General features: G+C 38.1%; 1 protein-coding gene across 4 annotated transcripts in view; it reads right to left on the bottom strand.

Annotated features, from left to right (window-relative positions):
* Positions 1–22,963, bottom strand: part of tnksa (tankyrase, TRF1-interacting ankyrin-related ADP-ribose polymerase a) — a 79,220-nt gene that overhangs the window by 43,650 nt on the left and 12,607 nt on the right. For all 4 annotated transcript variants that reach the window (XM_056731124.1, XM_056731125.1, XM_056731126.1 and 1 more), the window contains 2 exons: positions 5,440–5,476; positions 3,707–3,782 (listed from right to left, as the gene is read on the bottom strand). In XM_056731124.1, coding sequence (XP_056587102.1) covers positions 3,707–3,782; positions 5,440–5,476 — 113 coding nt within the window. The remainder of the gene's footprint in view (positions 1–3,706; positions 3,783–5,439; positions 5,477–22,963) is intronic.

The raw sequence follows: 22,963 nt of genomic DNA, 5'->3' as shown, positions 1-22,963 counted from the left end.
AGAGCCTTGCTTTTGTGTGGCTTTAAAAAATAGCGCTGCAAAATTTTACCTCACTAATAAAGATCGTATTGAAAAAACACTAACCAATAAAATGTTGCCTGTCCAAGAGAAAGCTCAAATTATCGATCGATCAGCTCAAATTATTTCCTCAGTGGATGTAGTGGAAGCTGCATATGGTAAGTCTTGCAATGAGGATTTTAGTCAACGCTTGCCATCAGATGGTGAGTGAACGAACTGTGGGCGATCTGTGGGCATTACGCCAGCTGATATTAAAGCACTGTATTGACAGCTAGACAACAGAGAGAGTATCTGTAGATGAAGGGATCCTCCGGATAAGCAAAGGATAAGACACTCAATTGCTCTTTTAGTGTTTCTCTATGTCTAATGAAGTGTTATAGCGAGGTTTCTCTGGTGTATTCACAAGCTACATTGGTAGGACATTTGCATGATTCAAGCACAGACGTGCCGTATAGCTGCTATTGACATTACAGAAGCTTATATTGGGATTTCAATACATCCACAAATCCGTCTAGAAAAGCAAATCAGGCAACTAAAGCAGATGAGCCCCAAAGAAGCACTTTTTCATTAATACCGAGATGAAGATTATACCGGGTAGAATGCACACGCCAGCTCTTTGTGTCTAAACATCATCGTGGTGATTCTAAAACCATCTCTTGAAGTGAAACAAAATGAAATGACAGTCTACGCTTTCAGTTAAATCCATTGAGATTAGAGTCAAGAGGGTTTACGTGACATGATATTATTCCTTTACTAACGGCCCCATGTCAGATGGAACAAACACTCTCTCAGATAACTAAAGCCCATTGTTATGAAGGTGATGAGCATTAGACTATCGCTAAGGTCAGTTAACACGGTAAAAAGCGATATGGGCCGCATGAGCCTGTGGGTCGATGAAATCTAATCTCAGACACATCCTTACACTCCTCTCAACTGTTTTAAGCTGAATCGAGATCTTGCTAAGGAAGTTGAGGAATGAATTTCAATCTAGGCTGTTTTAAAACATATATGATTCTCAAAACAGCGTTTGCCGAAATGAATGATCAACATTCTGATGAAAAGATATTGATGTTGTGATATGAATTTTGCAAAATAAACAGCTGCGAGCAACTTTGATACGTCTGTGTGGAGGGCTTTATATGAATTAAAGCTTTCAGTCGGTTGGAAATAGGCTGCATTTCGCTTTTACCACTTCCGTACATCTGAAACATAGTATGTACCTTTTTTAACGGTACTTGATAACTTTGTCTGTTTAATATTTTAACATGTGACATTACAGAGCAAACATATTTACAAAAGGGTCTGTTATGAGACAGATGTGTGAAATATTTACACAAATAGCCATCATACTAGACTTAAAAGCAAAGATGCAATGTTCACAATACAAATTTAGTAAATAATAACTAACAACTATTGCACTGTGCACGGCATGGTATTTGTTAAAATCAATCAGACTGTTCCAAAAAGGTGTACAATAAAGCCTAAAAACCTAAAACTGTGCAAATAAGAAACTGCAAATCAAACAAAAGTAAAAAATTGTCTCAAAAGCTACAAAGACATTATAAGAAAAAAAATAGCGCTGTTAAATCAATTAACCGTCATTAACAATTCAAAAAATAAATGGTTGTGTTTATATAATATATATGTGTGTGTGTGTGTTGTGTATATCTTTTATGCATATATAAATGCACGCACAAACATGTTTAACTTATATTTACATAAAAAATATATTAATTATATATTTAAATATAATCTATATTATGTACAAATATAAATATGTAAGTAGTATTCATATTTCTTAAATATATGCATATGTGTTTGTATATTTATATAAACATATGTAAACACATTTATTTTGGAATCGAAAAACCCGAGTTACCAATTAAAACAACTGAGTTCCCAAACAAAACAATTAATCGTGATTAATCGCATCCAAAATAACCGTTTGTGTTTACATAATATATGTCTGTGTACTGTGCATATTATTTATTTATTTATAAACACATACACGTATACATATTTAGGAAATATTTACATGCATTATTTATATTTAGCAATAATTGGTTTATTTATTTGTATAAATTTTCAAAAATACAAAATTATTATGCACAGTACCGAGACATATATTAAGTTAACACAAACTTTAATTCTAGATGCAATTAACGCTTAGACACCCAGGATTTATATTAGATACTATAAAATACTAATGTTTAAATGTACTGTCTGACATAAAAAAATGTACCTGTCTGAAAAGAAAAATCAATGAGCTTCAATGAGCAAACAAAATCCCTAGGCCTGTAAACACAAAAACAACTGTGATGTGTAAATCCTGTTTAACGCTGAATAAAGTAATATGCAGCATCATGTCCCCATATTCTGTGTATGAATATCCAAAAGATTATTTTCACTTATTCCGAATTGGTATAACATCACTGTAGAGTGCAGATCTGTAGCCAGACTCCACTCAAAATGTTTGCAAAAGAAGAAGAAAAAGAACATTTTGCAGCACAGGCTTGGGAAATCAGTCAATATTCAATAAATATGCATGAAGGCGACAGGCGAAACTGTCTGCGAGTAATTCCTCTAAATCAAGCGCTTGATCTCACAGAGAGATTAGAACACTCCTACAACAGCACTGCTGCTCTCCTGTCCTGTGACATAAACAATGACATAAACATTAATGCAAAGGGGACTTTGAACAAACTCAAGCATCCGCCGCTGACAAAACGTCAGGCATACAATGTAGGAGAAGCTTTTAAATAAAGATAAATCAGGTATGTGACTACTCCTAACTTATTCCGTATGCATGACTGAACTAACAAGCTAGCCTCAATTTAAAACCAGTGAGCATAGACTGAAGTCTAGATTACTAATTCTGTAGCAGACATATTGCAATACATTTTCAAAAAATCCTGAGGGTTTGCTTTGCTTTAATCTCTGGAGCAACTCAGGCTGTCTCTGCGCAAAGTGGAAATTATATTTCTTTGAACCACAAAATACAAAATTTGGATTCCCGAATTAACCACACAAGAGCAACAACACAAACTAGTCTAAATAAATGGCAAATGCAAATGTACTATTTGGCAAAAGACCAATTGAATAAAAATCCAGAGTTACGCTCCCCATTCACTATAAAGAGAAAGTTCAATCCAAAAATTGTGACTGTCATTGACTCACCTTCTTGTCATTTCAAAGAATGTTGTGAACTGAACAACAGTGGTACCCATTGGTGTTATGTCCATACATAAAAGTAAATGGGTACCGCCGCTGTTCGGTTAACAACATTTTTTTAAATATCTTCTTCTGTGTTCTGCAGAGTAAAAAATGTCATGTAGGTTTGCAATGACAAGAGGGTGAGTAAATAATGACAGAATTTAGCATTTTTGGGTGAATCATCACTTTAAACCCAGCTCTCCACATTCACCTGAACAATGAAATATATAAATCTCTTCAAACTGTTTTTCCAAACACGTTCCATTCTTCCCACTATGGCGCTTAATCTAGATGCCATATTTAATGTAACACAACCAAAACAAGGCTGTGCGTCTATATGAACAACTCTACTGGGACAAAACTAACAAAATGTATTTAAGTTCGATGTATGTTCCTTAAAATATGATTCAGATAATATTAACGATCCATATACACCAGCGGCGGTCAACAGTGATAGTGCGGTTAGCGTTCTTACCTTACGACCGTCGCTGGCGTGGCAGTTGACGTTCAACGGCGTGAGCAAAGCCATGAGCTTCTCTTCATTTCCGCTCCTGAAGCAAAGCAGCAGTATTTTAAAGAACATGAGGGAATAGTAAAAGAAACGGCTAACGCAGTGAATTTCACAGGGAAGATGAGGGCTGAAGAAGAAAAGGATAACGGGCAAGGTGGGGGGAATAAAATTATTAGTCGGGAGAGAAAGGGAGTGCAATATGAACAACATCTGTTAGAGGTTTCCTTTATGGACCGAAAACCAACAACCTTCAAAATAATTTGTCTGGCCAAATATCTATAAAATTCCTATAAAAGATTGTGTTGTAAAGAAGGTCTGTGTTATGAAATCGAGAATGAATCATCTTCTGAGGATATGATGAGAGTGACAGCTCCAGCTTGTGGCCCAGAGAGGTTTGATTCATCAACACCTGCCAGCTCCTCCTTTACAGCAGTAGGCCGAGTGTGACGGAGTATGACAGCGCTGGATTTGTCGGCCGGGCCAGAGCTACGTCCAACAACCTCCTGCCATCTGGGTCAAGAGATGGGCCTGATGCCACTCTTATCAAATGGGACAAATGGGAAGCAGAAATATTTGCTCCCCAACAGCGCGGCCATGCTTCTCTGTTGGAACATATTGATAGTTTGGCATTCAATACATTTCGATAAAAACAATTCCTGCCCTTATTGTGAAATAATGCCCTCCAGACAGTTTGGAAAAGGCTGATGCACGCCGCAGAGGAGCTTCTCTGTCGTTCTGTCTTTGACCTAACCTTGCCAAAAGCCACAAAAACAGTAGGGTTTATTCCACCTCAGTGGCCCTGTTTCCTCCCGCCAGTAACTACAGATAACTGACTTCAAGGTAAAATACAAGATCTTTCATTTAGATGCGAGCTCTGCAGCAGACGGGGGAAGACGACTGGCTGGGAGAGAACGGGAGGGCTTCATCAATCTACTTGATGTGTCTGCGGATGCATTGTGGTCTTCGGGAGATTACCAATCGGAGCACAGGGCAAACCCGCTTTTCTCAACAGTTGTCTCTACGATGTCAATGATCAACATAATTCCAAAACAATGAACCCCCCTGTATCTCCTCCTAATGATCATGGTGGGGAGAATTACATGGCCTTTGTAGTTCCCTTTATTCTTGATCATTAAATAACAAGAGGCATCATTTGCATCCATGCTGCAGGCTGTGCCCGAAGGCACGGCTATAACAAGGGGGCAAAGACGATGGAGATGTAGACGTGAAACGTCTTTCTCATGTGACAAGCACAATGACTGCTGGGATTGCCAGTGCATCACGTGTTTCCGAGGAGGCCTGTTTCTCCATGGCTACGTTTTCCCCCACTACAAATACGCGTTTGTTGACACTGAGCTTCCCTTAATGAATAAAACAACAGGTAGACACAAAGAAAGGGAAGTTTTAACACGTCGCCCCTCCTCTGGAAACCAATTAAAAGCCATACAGAGTTCTGCCTGTGGCATAATGCTAAATAGTAACCCTGGGGGGTGTCCTCGGTTCACGGTGAGGGCTTCTCCGGTTCATCACGTGTACATTTGACCACACAAAGTCAGACATCTCCATCCCTTCTCTGACACATGGGTTATTCAGTGTGCACATGCACAGACAAAAGAATAACAGTGAATGGAAAACAATGAAAGGAATTACAGGAATGGGAAATGAAGAACATGCAAAGAAAAGAATCATGTACTCACCTCGCAGCTTCCAGGAGTTCGTCCTTCTTGTATTCGCCTAAGTGGTTACAAAAAATCATGGTGTCAGAAGCAGGCAGAATGAAGGACGTACAGCAGCAGCAAGAAGCCAGAGTCACAACGGTACAGCGGACCGCCGACAGCCCCACACGCTCAAACGCGCACGGGTATCAGTGCACCAGCACTGCTACGCTGCTCTGTCTTTCTCTCCCTCTCTCGCCCCTTTCTCCCTCCCTCTCTTCTGGTGGTGGTGGCGTAGCCAAACGCGCCCCCCTCCCGCCTGATGAAACCGTGACGTTGTGCAGGTTGTGAACGCGGCATTGGTGTCTTGGATACGGCAGGCGAACTGACGCATATCCCAGTTCTCTCTAAATTAAATGGTTTTCATTCTCAGGCGGACATACGGCTGACACGCGTATGCACACACGCCCCCTCCCCTTGTATACAGTGAGCCCAACCTCCTTGATACCTCCCTTTCACTGTCTAGTTATGTTTGTACGGAGAAGCCGCTGCTGTGATAACATCAGATTGGAAAAAGGGGGGGGATATGAAATAAACAAATTAGGCCCGCCCCCTACCCACAACACTCGGCTTCTCAGCCAATCGGAAGGCCACGATTAATTCAGCAGTGTTTCTCCCCACCCCCACATGTGCTCTCTCGCTAGATAGGGTTGTGCAGACAGGAGAAGTGAGAAATAAGGGGGAGGATGCAAAAAGTGAGGGCGATAGAGGAAGGGATTGAAGAAAGCAGGAGGAAATGCTGTGAAGAGGTAGAAGGTGTGACATACGGACCGGGGGAGGGGGGTATGTACAACAAAACGGCTAAAAGACCAAAGGTCGCAAACACTTGAGCTTGATGTATGTTTTCTGGCCATCACAAACAAAAGGTTGTGAAAGGACAGAGTGGGAAAAGATGATAAGAGCAGGTCTGGAAAACTCATTATATCCTTGTGTGTTAGCCAGACCAAACCTCTGACACCTGCAACCTCCCCCAAACAAAGATCCTACCGTGTGTCGCACACACCAGAACAAACACACACCCATGATGTGGATGGGAGGTCATGTGATGGCTGTTTTCAAAATAGATCTAATATTTATGTGCTTATTTTCCTTAACATTTATACAAAATAAAATTACAAACGAAAGCATAAAACATATTTTTTTTGAGTGATTAGACAAATAATTGTATATAATCCATTATTTTTTATAATTATCAAAATATTGCAATAAAATTGTTCTAAATTTAGAAGTCCACGCCACAATATAATAATACAGGACAACAATATCATTGAGATCAGATCAATTTTGTCCATCTGATAAACAATGGAAATTCGACAGCCAATCAAATTTTAGACCAAGATTACAAACGTATCATCTGTTTATATTAATATTTATAGCTAGCTTAGTGTAATAAGCCTTAAAGGGATAGTTCACACTAAAATAAAAAATATTTCATTGTTTACTCACCCTCATGTCATTTCAAACCTGCATGACTTTCTTTCTTCTGCAGAACCCAAAAGAAGATATTTTGAAGAACGTAGGTAACCAAACAACATCGGACCCAATTGAAACCACTGTGACATTTCTCAAATTATCTTCTTATTTCTATTTTTTGGGGATGAACTGTCCCTTTAAATGTGGGTTGAGAAACAAGGATTACAAATTAGAAGTTCTCTCAGACAAGAGGCAGACCGATAAAAAGCGAATTGACTTCGACATTGTACACATTACATACAGACAGACAAATCATTGTTTATCTAGTATGAATATTTAATTACATCCACCTTCCCTAGAGGAAAGTCACCCAGTTAAAGATGTCTATTGCTTCTGATTGGTGCAAATCAATGGCAGGCCCTGAGACACAGACCATATGACCCGAGTTATAAAGCAACATCAACAGAATTCATAAATTTCACAATCTAAAGCTCTCAAGTATGATTTCTAAAGGCAATACTGGACAATGGCAACATGAAATGGGAATAAAGACTGGCATTTAAAAGAGATCTTTTCCTGCTTACTTGGTATTAAAGTCCTGAATATCTCTAGGACAGATCACTTCTAAAACACCAAGTGGCATTTTTGACGAAAAGGAAACTGGAAAATAGAATAAAGAAAGCATTACACCGCAGATGGCCAGGTAGAAAATACCACAACTTCAGAGACTATTAACAAGCTGCCTGCCAAGCTTAGCAATCTTATCAAACGGCATCAGAGACTATTAGTCTGATACAGTCTGATGCTCTCTGAATAAAAAGAAAGCTTAAACAACACAATCAACAGGGCTCCAAGCTACGGCTAAAACGGTCACATTTGCGACCAAAAATATGAATTTGCGAATTGCGAGTGATATGTTTGTGGAGATCTCCATCGGTGAGTGACCATGCAAATTTAATAATTTGGATGCAGTTGGACTTTTTCCCGCATGCTCAGGACCAGCGATCTACAATACGTTGTCGGGTGTCTTTACAAAAACACTGGGTTCACTCAATGGACTGACAAATGAAGTTGCAGTTGCTGCATTACACCACAATAGAGGCGCTGTTTCGAAATCAATTAATTCAGTAGGTGAATAGTTTGTTGAAAAGATAAAAATCTTAGGCTATATTTGATTTTAAACAACTTTTCTGTTTAGTTGAATAAATGTCATATTTAATTTTTTTTAAACTTACTTATTATTGTTGTTGTTATCCAATTTTTATTACTTTTATTTGTTGTTTGTAAAGTGTTAAAGCCACTTAAAGGTACAGTAGGCAAACACGTGACTGTGTGTGTACAAAATCAGGATGGCACCACCTGCGACTCATTCTTAGCTAAGACAAACCCTGGATAAGTGAAAAAATGTGATTTAAAAAAAAAAGTTGGTATTTGGTACTCTCAAAAACAAAATTGGACCAATGGCTCCTTAACTAATTCGTCACCAGCCTCTTTAAAAAAAGTTGCCAGCCTACGACAGCGTTTTTTAACATTTTTACCCAAATTTAATGGCTCACAGTAAATAGAATACATGGAATATATGGAAAAACAATATGTCAAATGAAAGAACAGAGTCTCCGCTTTAAACAAAAGAAACCGAAAAGTTCTATCTTCATTTGTTAGTTTTTTTATCATTCCGTAGATGTGGGCAGGTTTCTTCAAAAATGCATCATTTTGATTAAACAGCGGAGATAATTAACGTTTTAGTCAAAGATTCTGCCCAGATTCCACTCAGAACAATCATTAAAAACCGCTAAAACATATACGTTCTAGGTTCTGGGATTCTGTACTTTTCCCCAAAGGTGTGTAATAGCGCCACCTGCTGTAAAACAGTACTAACACTGATTGCCGTAAAAACTCGTCTTTGGCGGGGAAGCGTTTTTTTTTTTTAGATGACAAGATAACTTGTCAATGGCGGTGAAAGAGTTAACTGATTTTTTGTCTGGAAACCCCTTTTCAAAAACCTTTTTTGTACTTATGTTAGATTTTGTATTTTGGGTGGACTGTCCATTTATGTTATATTATACTATCTCTCTCAGTCTATCTCTTCAAGAAGTAAGCAAATGACCGTTTGAAAGCTCTTCAAACACTGCCACTGAAGCAAAGCCTAATCTCCTCTCTTTAACTGCACTACACTGGTCTTTGACTCCGAGTCGTAGCTCCTGCACCCACCCACACAAAAATATACTCAAAGTAAACATGCACGCCCCGAGGACAAATGACCTGCCTTTGATTTCCAGACCGACACATTGATAAACAGCACTCTGCAAACCGATCAAGTGCACTTCAGTCAACAAGCTGTGTGGGTAACTGTGTGTACGGTACAGAACTCAGAGTGAGAAGAAGGTTAGAGAGATCTGACATGAGTGGCCCGTGGCTGGACCGAAGCCTAGCTGGATCGCAGAATGAAGATTTAACAGGAAAGTGGGTGGTGTTGCGTCAAGGTGTTTCCACGTAAGCCCGGGGATCCACGGTCGACACTTTCCTGAGATATGATGGAAATCCTGTTTGTCATGCCACATATTTTTTTATTCGGGAGTGGAAACAAACATTCAGAAGATTAGCTTCATTTCCTCTTCCTACACGATGTTCATCTGCATCCACCACTTTGGAACACTTGGTAATCTTAAAAAATCATTACTCATTCTCCTTTCCTGTTTTTCTTTTTGAAATGAAGTTAAATGTTTCTTTGTTCTTTACCATATGTTCTTTGTGCTTTGTTTTGAATTTATTTGAACTGATATGTATCTCAATAATTTATCTCAAACAGTTACTTTCCATAAATCATGAACACAGAGTTTCGTTTGGCTTAGTCAATTTGTGTAAGCTTGGAGTTCATCTATAAAACTCTGTGGTGCTTAAAAGAATAGTTCAGCCGACACTATTTACTCAGCCTCAATTTGTTTTAAATCTGTATAAATTCTAGAGCACTACTGACTACCATATCAGGAAAAGAAGACTGCTATAATGGGGTCACAGAACTGTTTGGTTTCCCACATTCTTCAAAATATTGGGCTGGATTCACATAGGCAAACTTGTTTTGTTCTTAAAGTAGTTCAACTTCAAAATGAAAATTCTGTCATCATTTACTCACCCTCTAGTCATTCAAACCTGTATGAGTTGCTTTGTTCCGCAGAACACAAAAGAAAATATTTTGAAGAATGTTGTCAACAGCCCCCCATTCACTTGCATTGGTTACAATAGAAGTTTACGGTTGGCTGTGCTGTTCTGTTTCTGACATTTTTCAAAATATCTTTGTGTTCTGCAGACGAAAGAAATGATTCAGGTTTGAAATGACAAGAGGCCGTGTAAATGATGACAGAAATTTCATTTTGAAGGTGAACTACTCTAAGATATTTTAAGTAGCTCCTTAGAATGTTCCTTCTTAAGAAGTTCTCAAATATCTTTAAGGACATCTTCATTTTTTCATAAGAATAAAATGACATATTCTTTGTTAATCAATCTTGAGAGAAAATACAAGATCGATCTTAAGTAGTAGGTTTTACTGGAATTCCTAACTTTTTCTTAAATAAAAAATATGGCAGTTAAAAATAAAATGTTTTGTGAATCCACCCCAACTTGAGGGTAAGTAAATGATGAATGCTTTTTGGGTGAACCATTCCTTTAAAGTAAAAAAAAAGATTGACAATGATTCTATTAGGGGGAAAAAACCCAGATGTGCTGTTTAAACATGCAGTGTCTCACCTAAAATGTACCAAAATATCTGAATATTTTCAACTTTTTAACTCCTATTGAATTTATCCTTGAAAATAGTTACTCTAAATTATTAAAAGATAAAAAACCCATATAAAGATTCAAAGTCTTTTTGATGCATCCCAGTTCATCCTATAAATAAAAACAGTAGACCATGGGAATACACATTTCAACATGCTACGATTGGTTACTAACACCATTTAGGACAGATATTAAGGACATTTTTTTTTAAAAAAAAATCTTTTCTAAATCATCTCTAAAATCTGGGGGGAAAATGACATGACCCAAATGGCCTTATGGGTAATGTTTGTGGTCATCCAATACACCTAAAGCTCAGCACTCTTCAATCTATTAACTGGCCAACTGCTCGAACTGCAGGGCTCTAGGTAATAAGCTCATGATACCTCAAGTTGCATAATTAACTCAATGAGTCCAATGAGTGATCAAATGAAATATCAGCGCTTCCACCAGTATCTACGCTCCACGCTGTGATAAGTGCTAACATCTTTCCGTTCATCCTTTTACTCTCTCCTGCCTCTCATTAACAGGCAAGCGTTCGGCTCGGACCCCAACTTGATTGAGGAAATAAACTATGTCGAGAGGAGCTGCAATGTTCACCTCTGTTAATATAACTCATGAGTCACAACCCTGGGCGAGAGCTTACTGCACACAGCCAACAGCGAATGACTGATGACGGCTGTGACAAAACCTGAAACTCGAATGATTGCTTTGCGGACTGCAATTTATACAAACACGGCGAAAAAAACCTGCAGTTTTGGATCAGTGACTCCAAATGGAAAGTTCTTGGGACTTGACATTAAAAGATCAGAGCCCTGAGACACGGTCACAGTTTACTGATGGCAAAGTGGATCCCTTCTGCCAAACGGAGACCTGGGAATTGGAACCTAAGCCACGGAAAACAATCCAGCTGAGCCCTTCTCTCTCCTCTGGCTACGAGGGAGAATTTAGCTGTCAATCAAATCCCTGGCATACCCTCAATGGGTCATTAAAGAGAAAAATGGTATGGAGTTTGAGCCTTAAGGTATCACTTTCATTTACCCAGGACATTGATTCAACATCCCTAACGCTTGCCATGTTAACATAATTAAAAATCATTGGAAACATTGCTATTCTCAAAGCCCAAGCCATTAAAAGGTAGACATTAAGCACACACAACTCATAGGAGACATAAAACATGCTTTTTATACATCAAGATCACGTAAGACTCTTTATGTTTTATATATATATTATAAAAAGGGGTCATAGCATAGAAACATATTATGACTCAAGTTGTTAAATGTGGTTTGATATCAAAAGTTGGGCACAAGCAGGGTCAGTGGCAGAGGGGAACACCTGGAATATTTCTTTCGGTTAGGTTTAAAGAACTTCCAACTAGACTTGTGCAGGTAGCACATTTTCTGTGACAGTAATTGATGAAGCTTTCATTACGGTAGACGGTAGTATCACAGTGATGAAATGCATTACAAAAACAGATGAAAACAATCCAATATCAGTGTTATAGTTTTATAACTTTTTCAAATATCAACCAATAATAAGAAATAAATAGAAAGTACAGCTTATTGATACTTTGTCAGGTGCTTAATTAAATATGATAAAACAAATCTTACTCCATACTAGATTTTAGTAAGTGAACACATGTAATGTGATGATTAAAATGAGATGTCACTTTACTTGCTGCACAATAGTGTATATAACATACATGGATAAATACATATAAAACATAATATTCATGGCTTATTTTTTAAATGGTTATTTTTACTGACTCATCATTTAATTTTATAAATAATTACCTATCAGTGTCAGTACATCAATAGTGCTAATTATTGTTATGTTTTTTTTCGAATAGCAAGCAATAGGATAGCTTACATAGTTTAATAGACATTTAAAGGAGTAGTTCTCTTTCAAAATAAATTTTCATGATAACTTACTCAACCCCATGTCATACAAGACGTTTATGTTTTTTTCTTGATGAAAACATTCCAGGATTTTTCTCCCTATAGTTGCCTTCACTGGAATCCAAACGGTTGAAGGTCAAAATTACAGTTTCAGTGCAGCTTCAAACGATACCAGACTATAAAGGTCTTATCTAGCAAAACGATCGGTCATTTTCAAAAAATAAAATGATATGCTTTATAAACACAAATGCCAGCCTTGCTCTGTTCTGTGATGCCCGTTCATGACTTCACGTAATACGCAATTACGTTGAAAACTTGGGCGGATCAGACCAGACGTAAAACCAAGCTGAAATTTCTCTGCTTAAAAGAATAAAGCATCATTCTTGGGCAAAAACCTTGTATCTCCAACACTACGACCTATTCAGGAACACTGTGTTGTAGTAATATTAAACTACTTTTTAACACTATTTTTATTACACTTAAAGTAAATGATGGTAGTGAGACAATTTTTTTAATTCCGTCATTGTTTACTCACTTGTCATTTCAAATTTGTATGATTTTTTTGATTAGAACAAAAATAAGATATTTTGAAGAAAGTTGGTTACCGAACAGCACCCATTTACTTCTACCATATGTACACAAAACCAATGTTAGTGAATGGGTGCCTGTTAACAACATTCTTCAAAATATTTCCTTTTGTGTTCTGCAGAAAAAATTCAAACATGTTTGAAATGACATGGATGTGGGAGGGAAAATGATGACAGAATTTGTCATTTTGGATGAACTATTTCTTTAACAATACTTTAATACATAATAATTGCTTCCATTAGTTAACAATTTGCAAGACCAATAGGCATCCCCCCCAAAAAATCATGAAATTAAGAAAGGCCTGACAGGCCTCATCATTTTTGGATGAACTATCCCTTTAAGATATACACAAGTACTATAAAATTAATATTTGCAAGCGGTCTAATTGTATGCCTACACTCTTGCATCACAACTGAAGAGCTTAAGCCAGGCCAATCTAAAAAGATCTAAACCTCCCCAGAGACTAAATTAGACCATGTTGCACTCCCTCATATAATCTCAGTAGATATATCCCGCATTTAAAGTGTCTGATAACCAAGCTCATTATTTTTGTTTCTCTCTGCTCGTGTCTTTTGTATTTCTGTCTGCAGTCTTACTACAGGCACACCGGGTAGACATTCAGCCATGTGTAAAACCAGTAAATTACAGTGTGGGGATAATAGTGACCAAAGCCAACAGATAGACTGAGAAGATAATTTACTTTCCTCTCCATCATGGAACAGGAAAACACAGACTGATCGGTAACGTGTCTAAATGTATATTTTTCTTCTATTTTCAGGCTTTGTGAGCAATTAACAGTGTGGGCTGATCTGTCATTTTAGTAAAACGTTGCAAAATGGTTGCCTCCATCACTAAGTGTTCACAGTGTTAGACGAAAGGATTTGGTGATAGCAAATGGCGTGTGCCGTGTGGCAGAATTTGCATTTTCTCATGGAAACCCTTTTGAGTAATGCTCCGGTGGATAAAGACAAATGAACACTGGAAGAGGGGGAGGATTGAGAGCTGCGAGAATTTATCAGAGAGCCGATCGAAATGCAGCCACCATGGTAATCAATGAGCTGTCAGGGATGGAGAACAGGCTTGTTACACAGGAGAACAGAATGATGGGGCTTTTGCAGGGCCTTGAGCATCTCACAGTAAGTGAAAATGGGTGGCCTTTAAAAAAATATTAAACTGAGATTAAAACTATCCAAAAATAGTCAATCCAGTTCGATGGATACAACCAAGCTTTTCTTATTTAAAGGAGCAATGTGTCGATTTTAGTAGCATCTAGTGGTGAGATTGCGAACTGCAACCAATAACTCCACCCCTTCCTCTCTCTTTCGAAGCACTACGGCGGTTCTCACAGGTCAAACATGTTGTCATGTTGTCACGCTTCTTTGCTGCGTGTATTTACAAAACACGCTTTGTCCGTTTAAGGCTACTGTAGAAACAACATGGCGAATTCCATGCGAGGGGACCCGCGGTGTATGTGGATAGAAATAGCTCATTGTAATGTAATAAAAACATAACATATGTGTGATTTTTATACACCTCTGAAGACATAGTTATGTACAGTAGAAGTACAAGTAGAAGTAGTTTCTGTCAACAGATCACCCAAAAAACTAAACACTGGACCTTTAAAGCTGCAATCCATTACATTTGCCTATATATTGCCATCTCTGTTTGAAACATAAAACTGCAGGTAACTTCGTGTATTGAAAACAACTGCCATTGAAATTGCACCAGACAGATCAAATTTCAATCATTATTATAAGTTTAAAGTTGTGAAGCATGGTAAGACAGTTTGACGGTTTGAACTATTTATCCATGTACTTGCTCAAAACCGGATTCCTGCTTTTTTTTAACCCCCCAAAAATCTAAAAACGCACAACAGCTTCAAGAAAAAAACAATGCTTCAACAATCCACAAACAAACCCAGGCAGTCAAGAGATTTCTATTTGGAACTAGCCAGCTAGCATACTTTAAGCTTCAGTACATAGATCTCTAGTTCTGAGTCCCAGTAAATCACTTAATATTGGGTTGAATATATCAAATAAATGGATTCCAGCTTTGTAAAAAATCATTGAACGTAGGAGCGTCTTGATGCTCTACAAAGTCACAGATGTATCTGCTCCACTTCTGCTGTGTAATTTGCTGTGGGCATGCAAAAAGGATTATGCTCCAGCTGCAATAAGAGGTTTATCCTCCTCACACCGCGTATAAGAAAAGACTTAGCGAAAACCCACCAAATGTGGAACAAAGCAATAGGAGAGGGTGGATTGAGGGTGCAGAAAATCTTCGTTAATAAAATGGGTCATTAAAAACACGAGGCCGACATTCTCAATTCCCGTCTCCATTTGCTTCAATTGATCACTAGAATGGACGTGCCGCCATTACTTCCAATCGTTTGCTTTTCGGCTTAAACCCCTCCGCTGCCATTTCTATTCAGATCCCAGTTTTCTACAGAGTGGATTGTGCCTGTTTACCGCTGACAGCCTTTGTGACTGCGCACGAAGGCTATCTGGCCCCAACACCTCAGGCATCCCGAGCCGTGGGCACAGAGGACCCATTTAACGTTTCTGGCTTTAAGGCCCTTCCTGCGAATGCCCCGCTTGGCTGTATGTGCCTGCGAGCTACTCGCTAATCTGTTCGCTTTCTCCTCAGAACTGTCAGGGACGCCAACAGCACCTGCCCGGATACAGGCAGCTTTCCCAAAACGACCGTTACGTGTCCAGCACTCTCAAACACACGGCTGCTGCTGCAAATTCTCTCTCTCTCGAGCGAATGTGGTGAGCAGAAGAGGCTGAACCAGCACCTCCCTCTGGGAATTAATCATAATAACAATGTGTACACTTACCAGTGTATGACTTTCTTAAAAGGTGTCATTTGTATGCAGGCCTACAGACGTCTCATTTAAGGGCCCCGCCGTTGAATAATATAAAGCTCACAAGCGAGGTGGCGAATTACGGTTTAAGGTCCGGGTGGCATTATTATTTCTTAAGCCACTGGTTTGACTCTATCCTAATAGATTTTTACTTCGAAAACCAAGATTAAATGAACCCAAACCAGCAGAGTGACGTATAACAAAATTTGCAGAAAAAACAGCGGGATGCAATTTGTGAGCGCGTTGTGAAGACTTTTGTTTTGTCACATTAGTATTTGTCCAAAGCTCACGCTGAGTTATCCACAGGAGGGCGGTGTTATTCCCAAGCCAAACTACTACCAATATCGTTGTGCTGCTTTCAATCACAAACAAAATATGCCCTACAGAAACATAAAAGTCTAACATTATTCCAACACAACTCTATTTCTTTATGTAAAATAAGCCAGGCTCTGAGAAAAATGCCGCAGTAGATAGGGTAAGGTAATGTGAACTGGCAGTCAGAGCTCCTTATGTCAGTGATATCCTCATGGATCTATAACTGACCTTGGCTAATCTGAACATCAAATGAGATCTGCACTAGAGAGAGTGCACTGCCAGAATCAATAACACTTGGCACATATATCTAAACAGGGCTAATCTGGCCGAAATCTACGACATTACAAACGAATACATATATTGAGTGTTCCTGTAGCTCAATTGGAAGAGCATTGCGTTTGCAGCTCAATGGGCACAGGTTTGATTCCCAAGAGCACGCTTGATTGAAACAGATCTGCTGGACACAGCCTGCAAAGTGAAGCCAAAGCAATTTGATCGTTCCCTGGTGGCTGGCTACGGTATAGATCACAGCAAACAAACCAAAATCCAAGAACACTTCAAATACATTTTTATTTTTACTATCACGCTGATGTATGTTCAAGTGTTTGAACATTCCAGTAAGTTTTAGTTAGTTATAAGATGCTATAAAAGGTGTGTGGAAACATTATTTGCTTGTTTCTGACTGCCAAATCTAGGAATATAGGCGGGATATTTAAGTAGAAACTCAGGCTCAGAATAACGTCATCGGCCCAATATGTCAGCGGCAGGGGTGGAACGGTAAAAAAAAAAAACCTGTACAGTTTAATTCACTCATCACGGTTCGAGTCAAGCATGTATTGTTCGGTCCGGTCATGTGCAAAATGATATTTTTCCATTTGGAACAGACAGGGGCGACCATTACAGCCGCTTATAATGCGCAACTTTTGGGCTTCTTTTTCTGTCATGTCGCGTTAAAATCTTATTTTAACGGCTTTTTAAAAAAATATGGTTGCTTAATGGGAGAATCTGACAAGCAACCCTGTTTACATCCATGGTCGCCGTTTTCTTCAATGCATTGACTAAAACTCTCTGCTCACCGGTAGGCTTTTTGGACTCCATGCTCCGCTGCAGAACGATCGGCCTGATGTATACCATGTATACAACTATGTATACCGAATCAAACCGAAAACCATGAGCGCAGAACCGTGACCCGAACCGTGGATTTTGTGAACAGATCCACCCCTAGTAAGCGGCCATATCTGGGATACTATGGCCTCATTGTTCTACAAAAGAAGTAAATAGAGGCACGTCATCCATCTTTTCGGTCTATGGTCTCAAGGCACCATAAGTCCCTTTGAATAAAAGTGTCTGTCAAATGCATAAATGTAATGTGAATATATTACAAAGATTTCTATGCAATCTCCAAAAAAATCCACAACCAAATCTATTACATTATCTAAAAAAGATCAAACAGAGAAATGTAAACAGTCCACAATGCAAAGAAAAGAAACGTTTGCCCTTTAAAAGATGCGCCTGCAGAGATGTTCCAGACTTCCTCAAGCACATAAAGGCAGACAATGAACAAATCTTCACCTGCTTGATGATAAAATCTTAATTGGGAAATAGAAACAGTAACTCTTACTATAAGACTTATTACACAACAGTTTGGAAAGCGAGCGGCTGATTCAGTTTTTACAGTCAGGTGTTCAGCGAAGAGTAGCGATCGGCTGTACACCCACAAGAAGCAGCTTCTAAACATTAAGCCAAGTAATTAATTGAAGTTAATGTTGCCTCAGATATTCCTCTTCGCAAAATGGCTCTGTAAGCCACCATTATTGAAACCCCTCTGGGTGCATTATCAGCAAAAATTAATGACTTATTTTTTTCTAAAGCAAACCACAGGAAATGTTTTTCCATCATTGAAAATAACAGTTTTAAAACACCAATGATTTTTTTTTTTTAAACAAAAGTCACACGGCGCTGGGATTTTCAGGCATGACCAGAGCCAATTCAACACAACCTTTCTGTAAAAATCCAGAGTGCATATACACAGAGCTTCAACTTACATTAAAGCTGGATATCAATGATACCCTAAATGTTCAGGTCTATACACAAATGATTTCAGCAGAACGAGACCAGACCGGCGTTAAGCAGCGTGTTGTTGAGCTGCATACAGAATGAGGTGTTTGCATCATCGCTGAGAGCCAAGCAAAAACTGTTTACAACTAAAGTAATGATTTCGATTTGATTTCAGCTTGTAGAATATTTAAACATTGGAGGCGAGCGGCTTTGTGGCTGGGTGCTTTTGTATACTGCAGACAGAGAGTGGATAATTCAGAAGAACATTAATTATTCAGAGATAAACAGACTCCCTTCATCTGAAGCTCCACAGGTGGGCTGAAAAAAGATCTCCCGCTGCTCCCTGAGCTCACGGGTAAAAATGGCTTCAGATCAATAAGAGGTGGCTCAGTCTGGAACACACACCAAATTTCCCAAGTCACAAATGTTCCAGTGGAAAAAACTCCCTCACAACTACAGATCTTGTGACCACACCCCTTAAAGGGATGGGACACCCAAAAATGAAAATTCTGTCATCATTGACTGGCGCTCTTGTTATTTCTAACATGTATGAATTTCTTCTGTACAACACAAAAGAGATATTTTGAAGATGGATGAAAGAATGACATTTGATTAGTATATGTTAAATTCAAGAGGCTGACGGGCGTTCAAGCTTGACAAACTGGGGTAAATTCCACATGACCCAAAGGTTACAACTAGACCTACAATCCAGAAGTAGGGTTCTTAATATTCTGTCACCAAACACAATCTGAAAGGTTTCGCCACAGCCGAACGCAGAGGATGAAAAGTGATTATCTGACACAGGTTATGGCTCAATTGCTAGATCTTATTGACTGGGAAGAGACTGCCTGCAATGAAAAAGTAAATCTTATAAATAAAACTTCTGGCAGTTTTGTTTTCCTGCTTAAATCCTGGTAAGAGAGAGGCAGGATATTATACTGAATAGATTAAGTAAACAACCCCTCTTAACTCTAGTGCTGAGAGGTTTTCAAGATCGCACTAGACGTTTTCTTTTTGTGGGGAAACATAACACGAGGCTCTTCTAACAGCTTCAGTTATTTTGAATTCACTTATTTCCATAATAACTTAATAGGAAAGTCAGACAAAATAAAAGCCCCTGACTTTTAAAAAACAGATTCAAAGGCAGCATCAATAAATAAACTTGAGGATTGGTTCTCGGTTATATCCAGAAAAGTAAAAAATATTATCCTCTTAAAATTAACTGGTGATCAAAGAGCTATGGACCATACAAAGATGTTTGGACAAACTAGAAAAAATGTCTCGTCAGGACCAACAAACCATCAGCCATCAGGTGTAGACATCTAGCGTCTCCAAAGACCGACCATGTTGGCTGGACATAAACAATGCAAGGAACCATAAACCAAGAAACCATAATCCATCTCAAAGGTATAAGAGAGCAGTGTTGTAAACCTAGGCCTGTTTCAGGATGCTGAATAATGAGCAGTCGAGCTGTCTGCGATGAGATGGCCGAATGGATAATTATGTGACAGTGCATCTGTCTTTATGTGTGTGCTTTGTTGACATGAAATACTGATGGAGAGTTTGGAGGGCTGTGACATGCAAAACTCCACCTAAAACTATTTTAAACAGAATTTTGCCAATTTTTTTATTATTGTCACATGCATGCAGCTTGCCACATGAATGGAAAAATACAAATACTTACAGTTTACAATTAGACTTCATTATAAATAATAGACGCATTTCAAGTAGTTTTAATAATGCATCCAAGACACCTTGGAACTGGGATATTTCCCACCACAAACATGGAAGTAACGTCTGGATTTAATAAAATTAAAAGTATTTAGTAACATAAATGTTACAACTGATTTAGTTGAATTAAATCATTACAAGTATCTTTAACATTAAAAGACCACCGTTCAATGGATTATTTCTGGGTTGAAGTGGGAATTAAAAAAGTTGCAACTTCAAACCCGATTTTACTCTCTGAACATTACATACAGCTTATTGCGTAATAAAGCCGTTGTCAATTACATATTTTCTGTTTCTATTGTCAATGAAGACTATACTTCAGTACATAAATAAACAACTATTAATAACTATTTATACTGAAAATCAAACTGGTTATGTTTCTTAACATGTTCCAAATATATAATATATATATATATCGGCCCTGATCATCGGTTATTTTTAAACTATGTGAACTGTGTTCTGTGAAGAAATGCTTTTGTTGACTGATACAGATTATTGGCCAACATATTGGTGGATCTCTACTTCTATAGCATTGCTGTGGCTATTTGAAGAACCTTTTTTAATAGTAAAGCAAATTTTTTTTAAACAGATTAAAAACTATAAATCCTAAAAAAGTGGTAAACAACAGCAACCAAATGTTAACTAAGCAACAACTGTCTCGCTCCATCTTTGAGTCATAAGGAGTCTAATCTATTAAATGATGAATGACATTTAACTGTTAAAGCCTAAAGTATAGTCTGGCCGTCAGCGTAATGCGTACAACAGCGCATGCTTGAAAAAAAAAAAAAAAATTATGTGTCGACCTTGTCTTTCAACGCTAATCCGCTTTTGAGTATGCTCAAGAAGCTCTGCGGACGCGTTTGTACACGAGACAGACACGGACATGGAAAGTCAATTATACCCGCCCCTTTTGGTAGAAAGAAGTCTGAGGATAAGAGTCCTGTGAATAAAAAGAAAAGCCCAGTGGAAAACACAGATCCAAAATGCATCAATACGGCATCTGGGACAATCTGCACTTCATTAAACTTGCTATTAAACACAATTATAGCCCACTTTCTTGGTGCTGAAGGTCAGAGGCATTAAATTTGTCCCTTTTATCAAAAAAGACTGAATGTGCACGGTAGCATCAGAAGTGTTATCCTAGACTGTGAAAATAAAAGCTAACTGCAACAGAAGTGATTTTTTCTTTAACAAGTATTTTTATAAAACTGAAATCTGTGCTAATTTCAACACTTAAAGTCAATGTGATTTGCATGGCTTAGAAAAAAACTGAAGAAAGAGAAATGAAAAACACAAATGGGACATTACAGCTCAAATGTGATTTCAATAGGAGACAAAGGTTGGATGTGTCTCTATTATATTCTGTTATTACTTAAGCATGCTAATTTATTCAAATGTATTCATTCACACATTCACCTAGAGTAACACACGTGCGAACAAAATCTCTGCGGTCATTCAAATTAGACTAAAAAATATGCACCATTTGTCTGTTAAGTTCACCTGGGAAAGCAACTGGCAAGAACATCAAATTCATTATTTTTCTCCTTCATACTAGAAAGGAAAACAATTCAACCAAGTCTTTGTTCTACTGACAAATATCCTAATCTTAACTCTAACCTAAACTCTTAACCTAAAGTATTAAAGATGATGCATGAGAGAGTACGTCAGCGTTTCCAGGCAAGGTTTATGAAGAGTTTTCAGTGATCGTCTTGGGTGTGGGCGAACCAAAAAACAATGAATCCCACATCTCCTACTCGGCTGTAAAACATAGCGACTACATTTTAAAGCAGACTGTGAATCTAATTTTGTGGAAGATCTGTTTTAAGGACATTTTATAATACAAAACTTAAGTTGGATATTTTAAGTATTTTGCTTGAGAACTGGGTTTGAAAATAACAATAAAAAACACTGTTATTAGATTTGATGGATTATTCATCATTTATTGATAGTTCACGCTTTAGATCAACAAACGTCAGCAAACTTTTCTATTCATTGCAGTGCGTATTTTTTTCAAGAACTCAACACAACTTCCTTCAAAAAACATCTGAGGCCTTGTGACTTTGTATTCCCCTTGACATTTGCCATTTTAGACTCTATATTTCTCAAGAGTAATATGACCAACATAAATCTATTTGCAGAGGGAAAGGAACACGCAGTGAACACAATCCACAGTGCTGTGCAATATAAAACATTTCAGACGTTTTAAAAGCTTACGAGACATAATGCTTAAAAGGATTTTTACTTTATTTTTGAAGCAATGCAGCAATCCACCAACTTACCAATCAGGTCTACGTGCTATAAAAACTGCATTTATTTCGCATTCTCGCGCCGTTTTGTGCTGGAGGGCACTTCAAACATCTTACCGTAACAAATATAAATGTCAAAGCCGTCATTCACACAGCTCACACCGAGATTCAATCGAGAATGAGATGGCTTAGTGTATATTTCTATCAAAATCAACCGCATTGATTTGAAAAAAAAAACACTTTTCCTGTTTATATATGTACAAAGCGGTCATAATAAACATCGTTCATCTTGAAAGTCAATGAAAGCAAAACTAAATGAACAGCGTTCTGTCAGACACTGCAAGAGGACAACAGGCCGGCAGCTATTAGATTGTTCCATTCTCAAGTGTTATGAACTAATCTCTTCAAAACGAACAAGTCGAGCATATTATATTAATCAAGTCTTTTGCAATACAGAAATTTACCCGCATCAGATTGCAATGCTACACTAGGGACAGCATGAACTCCAGAGTGTTTGAGGGCAGCAAAACAAAATTGATTTAGTTAATCACTACAATCTCATACTTCATTTCAGAAAAGTCCTGATGATGTACATTTGTCTATCAGTTATTACATTTCCA

This window comes from Triplophysa dalaica, chromosome 19 (assembly GCF_015846415.1).
Source record: "Triplophysa dalaica isolate WHDGS20190420 chromosome 19, ASM1584641v1, whole genome shotgun sequence".
In the NCBI taxonomy this organism is placed as follows: Eukaryota; Metazoa; Chordata; class Actinopteri; order Cypriniformes; family Nemacheilidae; genus Triplophysa; species Triplophysa dalaica.
Note: the sequence above shows the minus strand (reverse complement) of the source record. Positions and strands in the feature narration are given on the sequence as shown.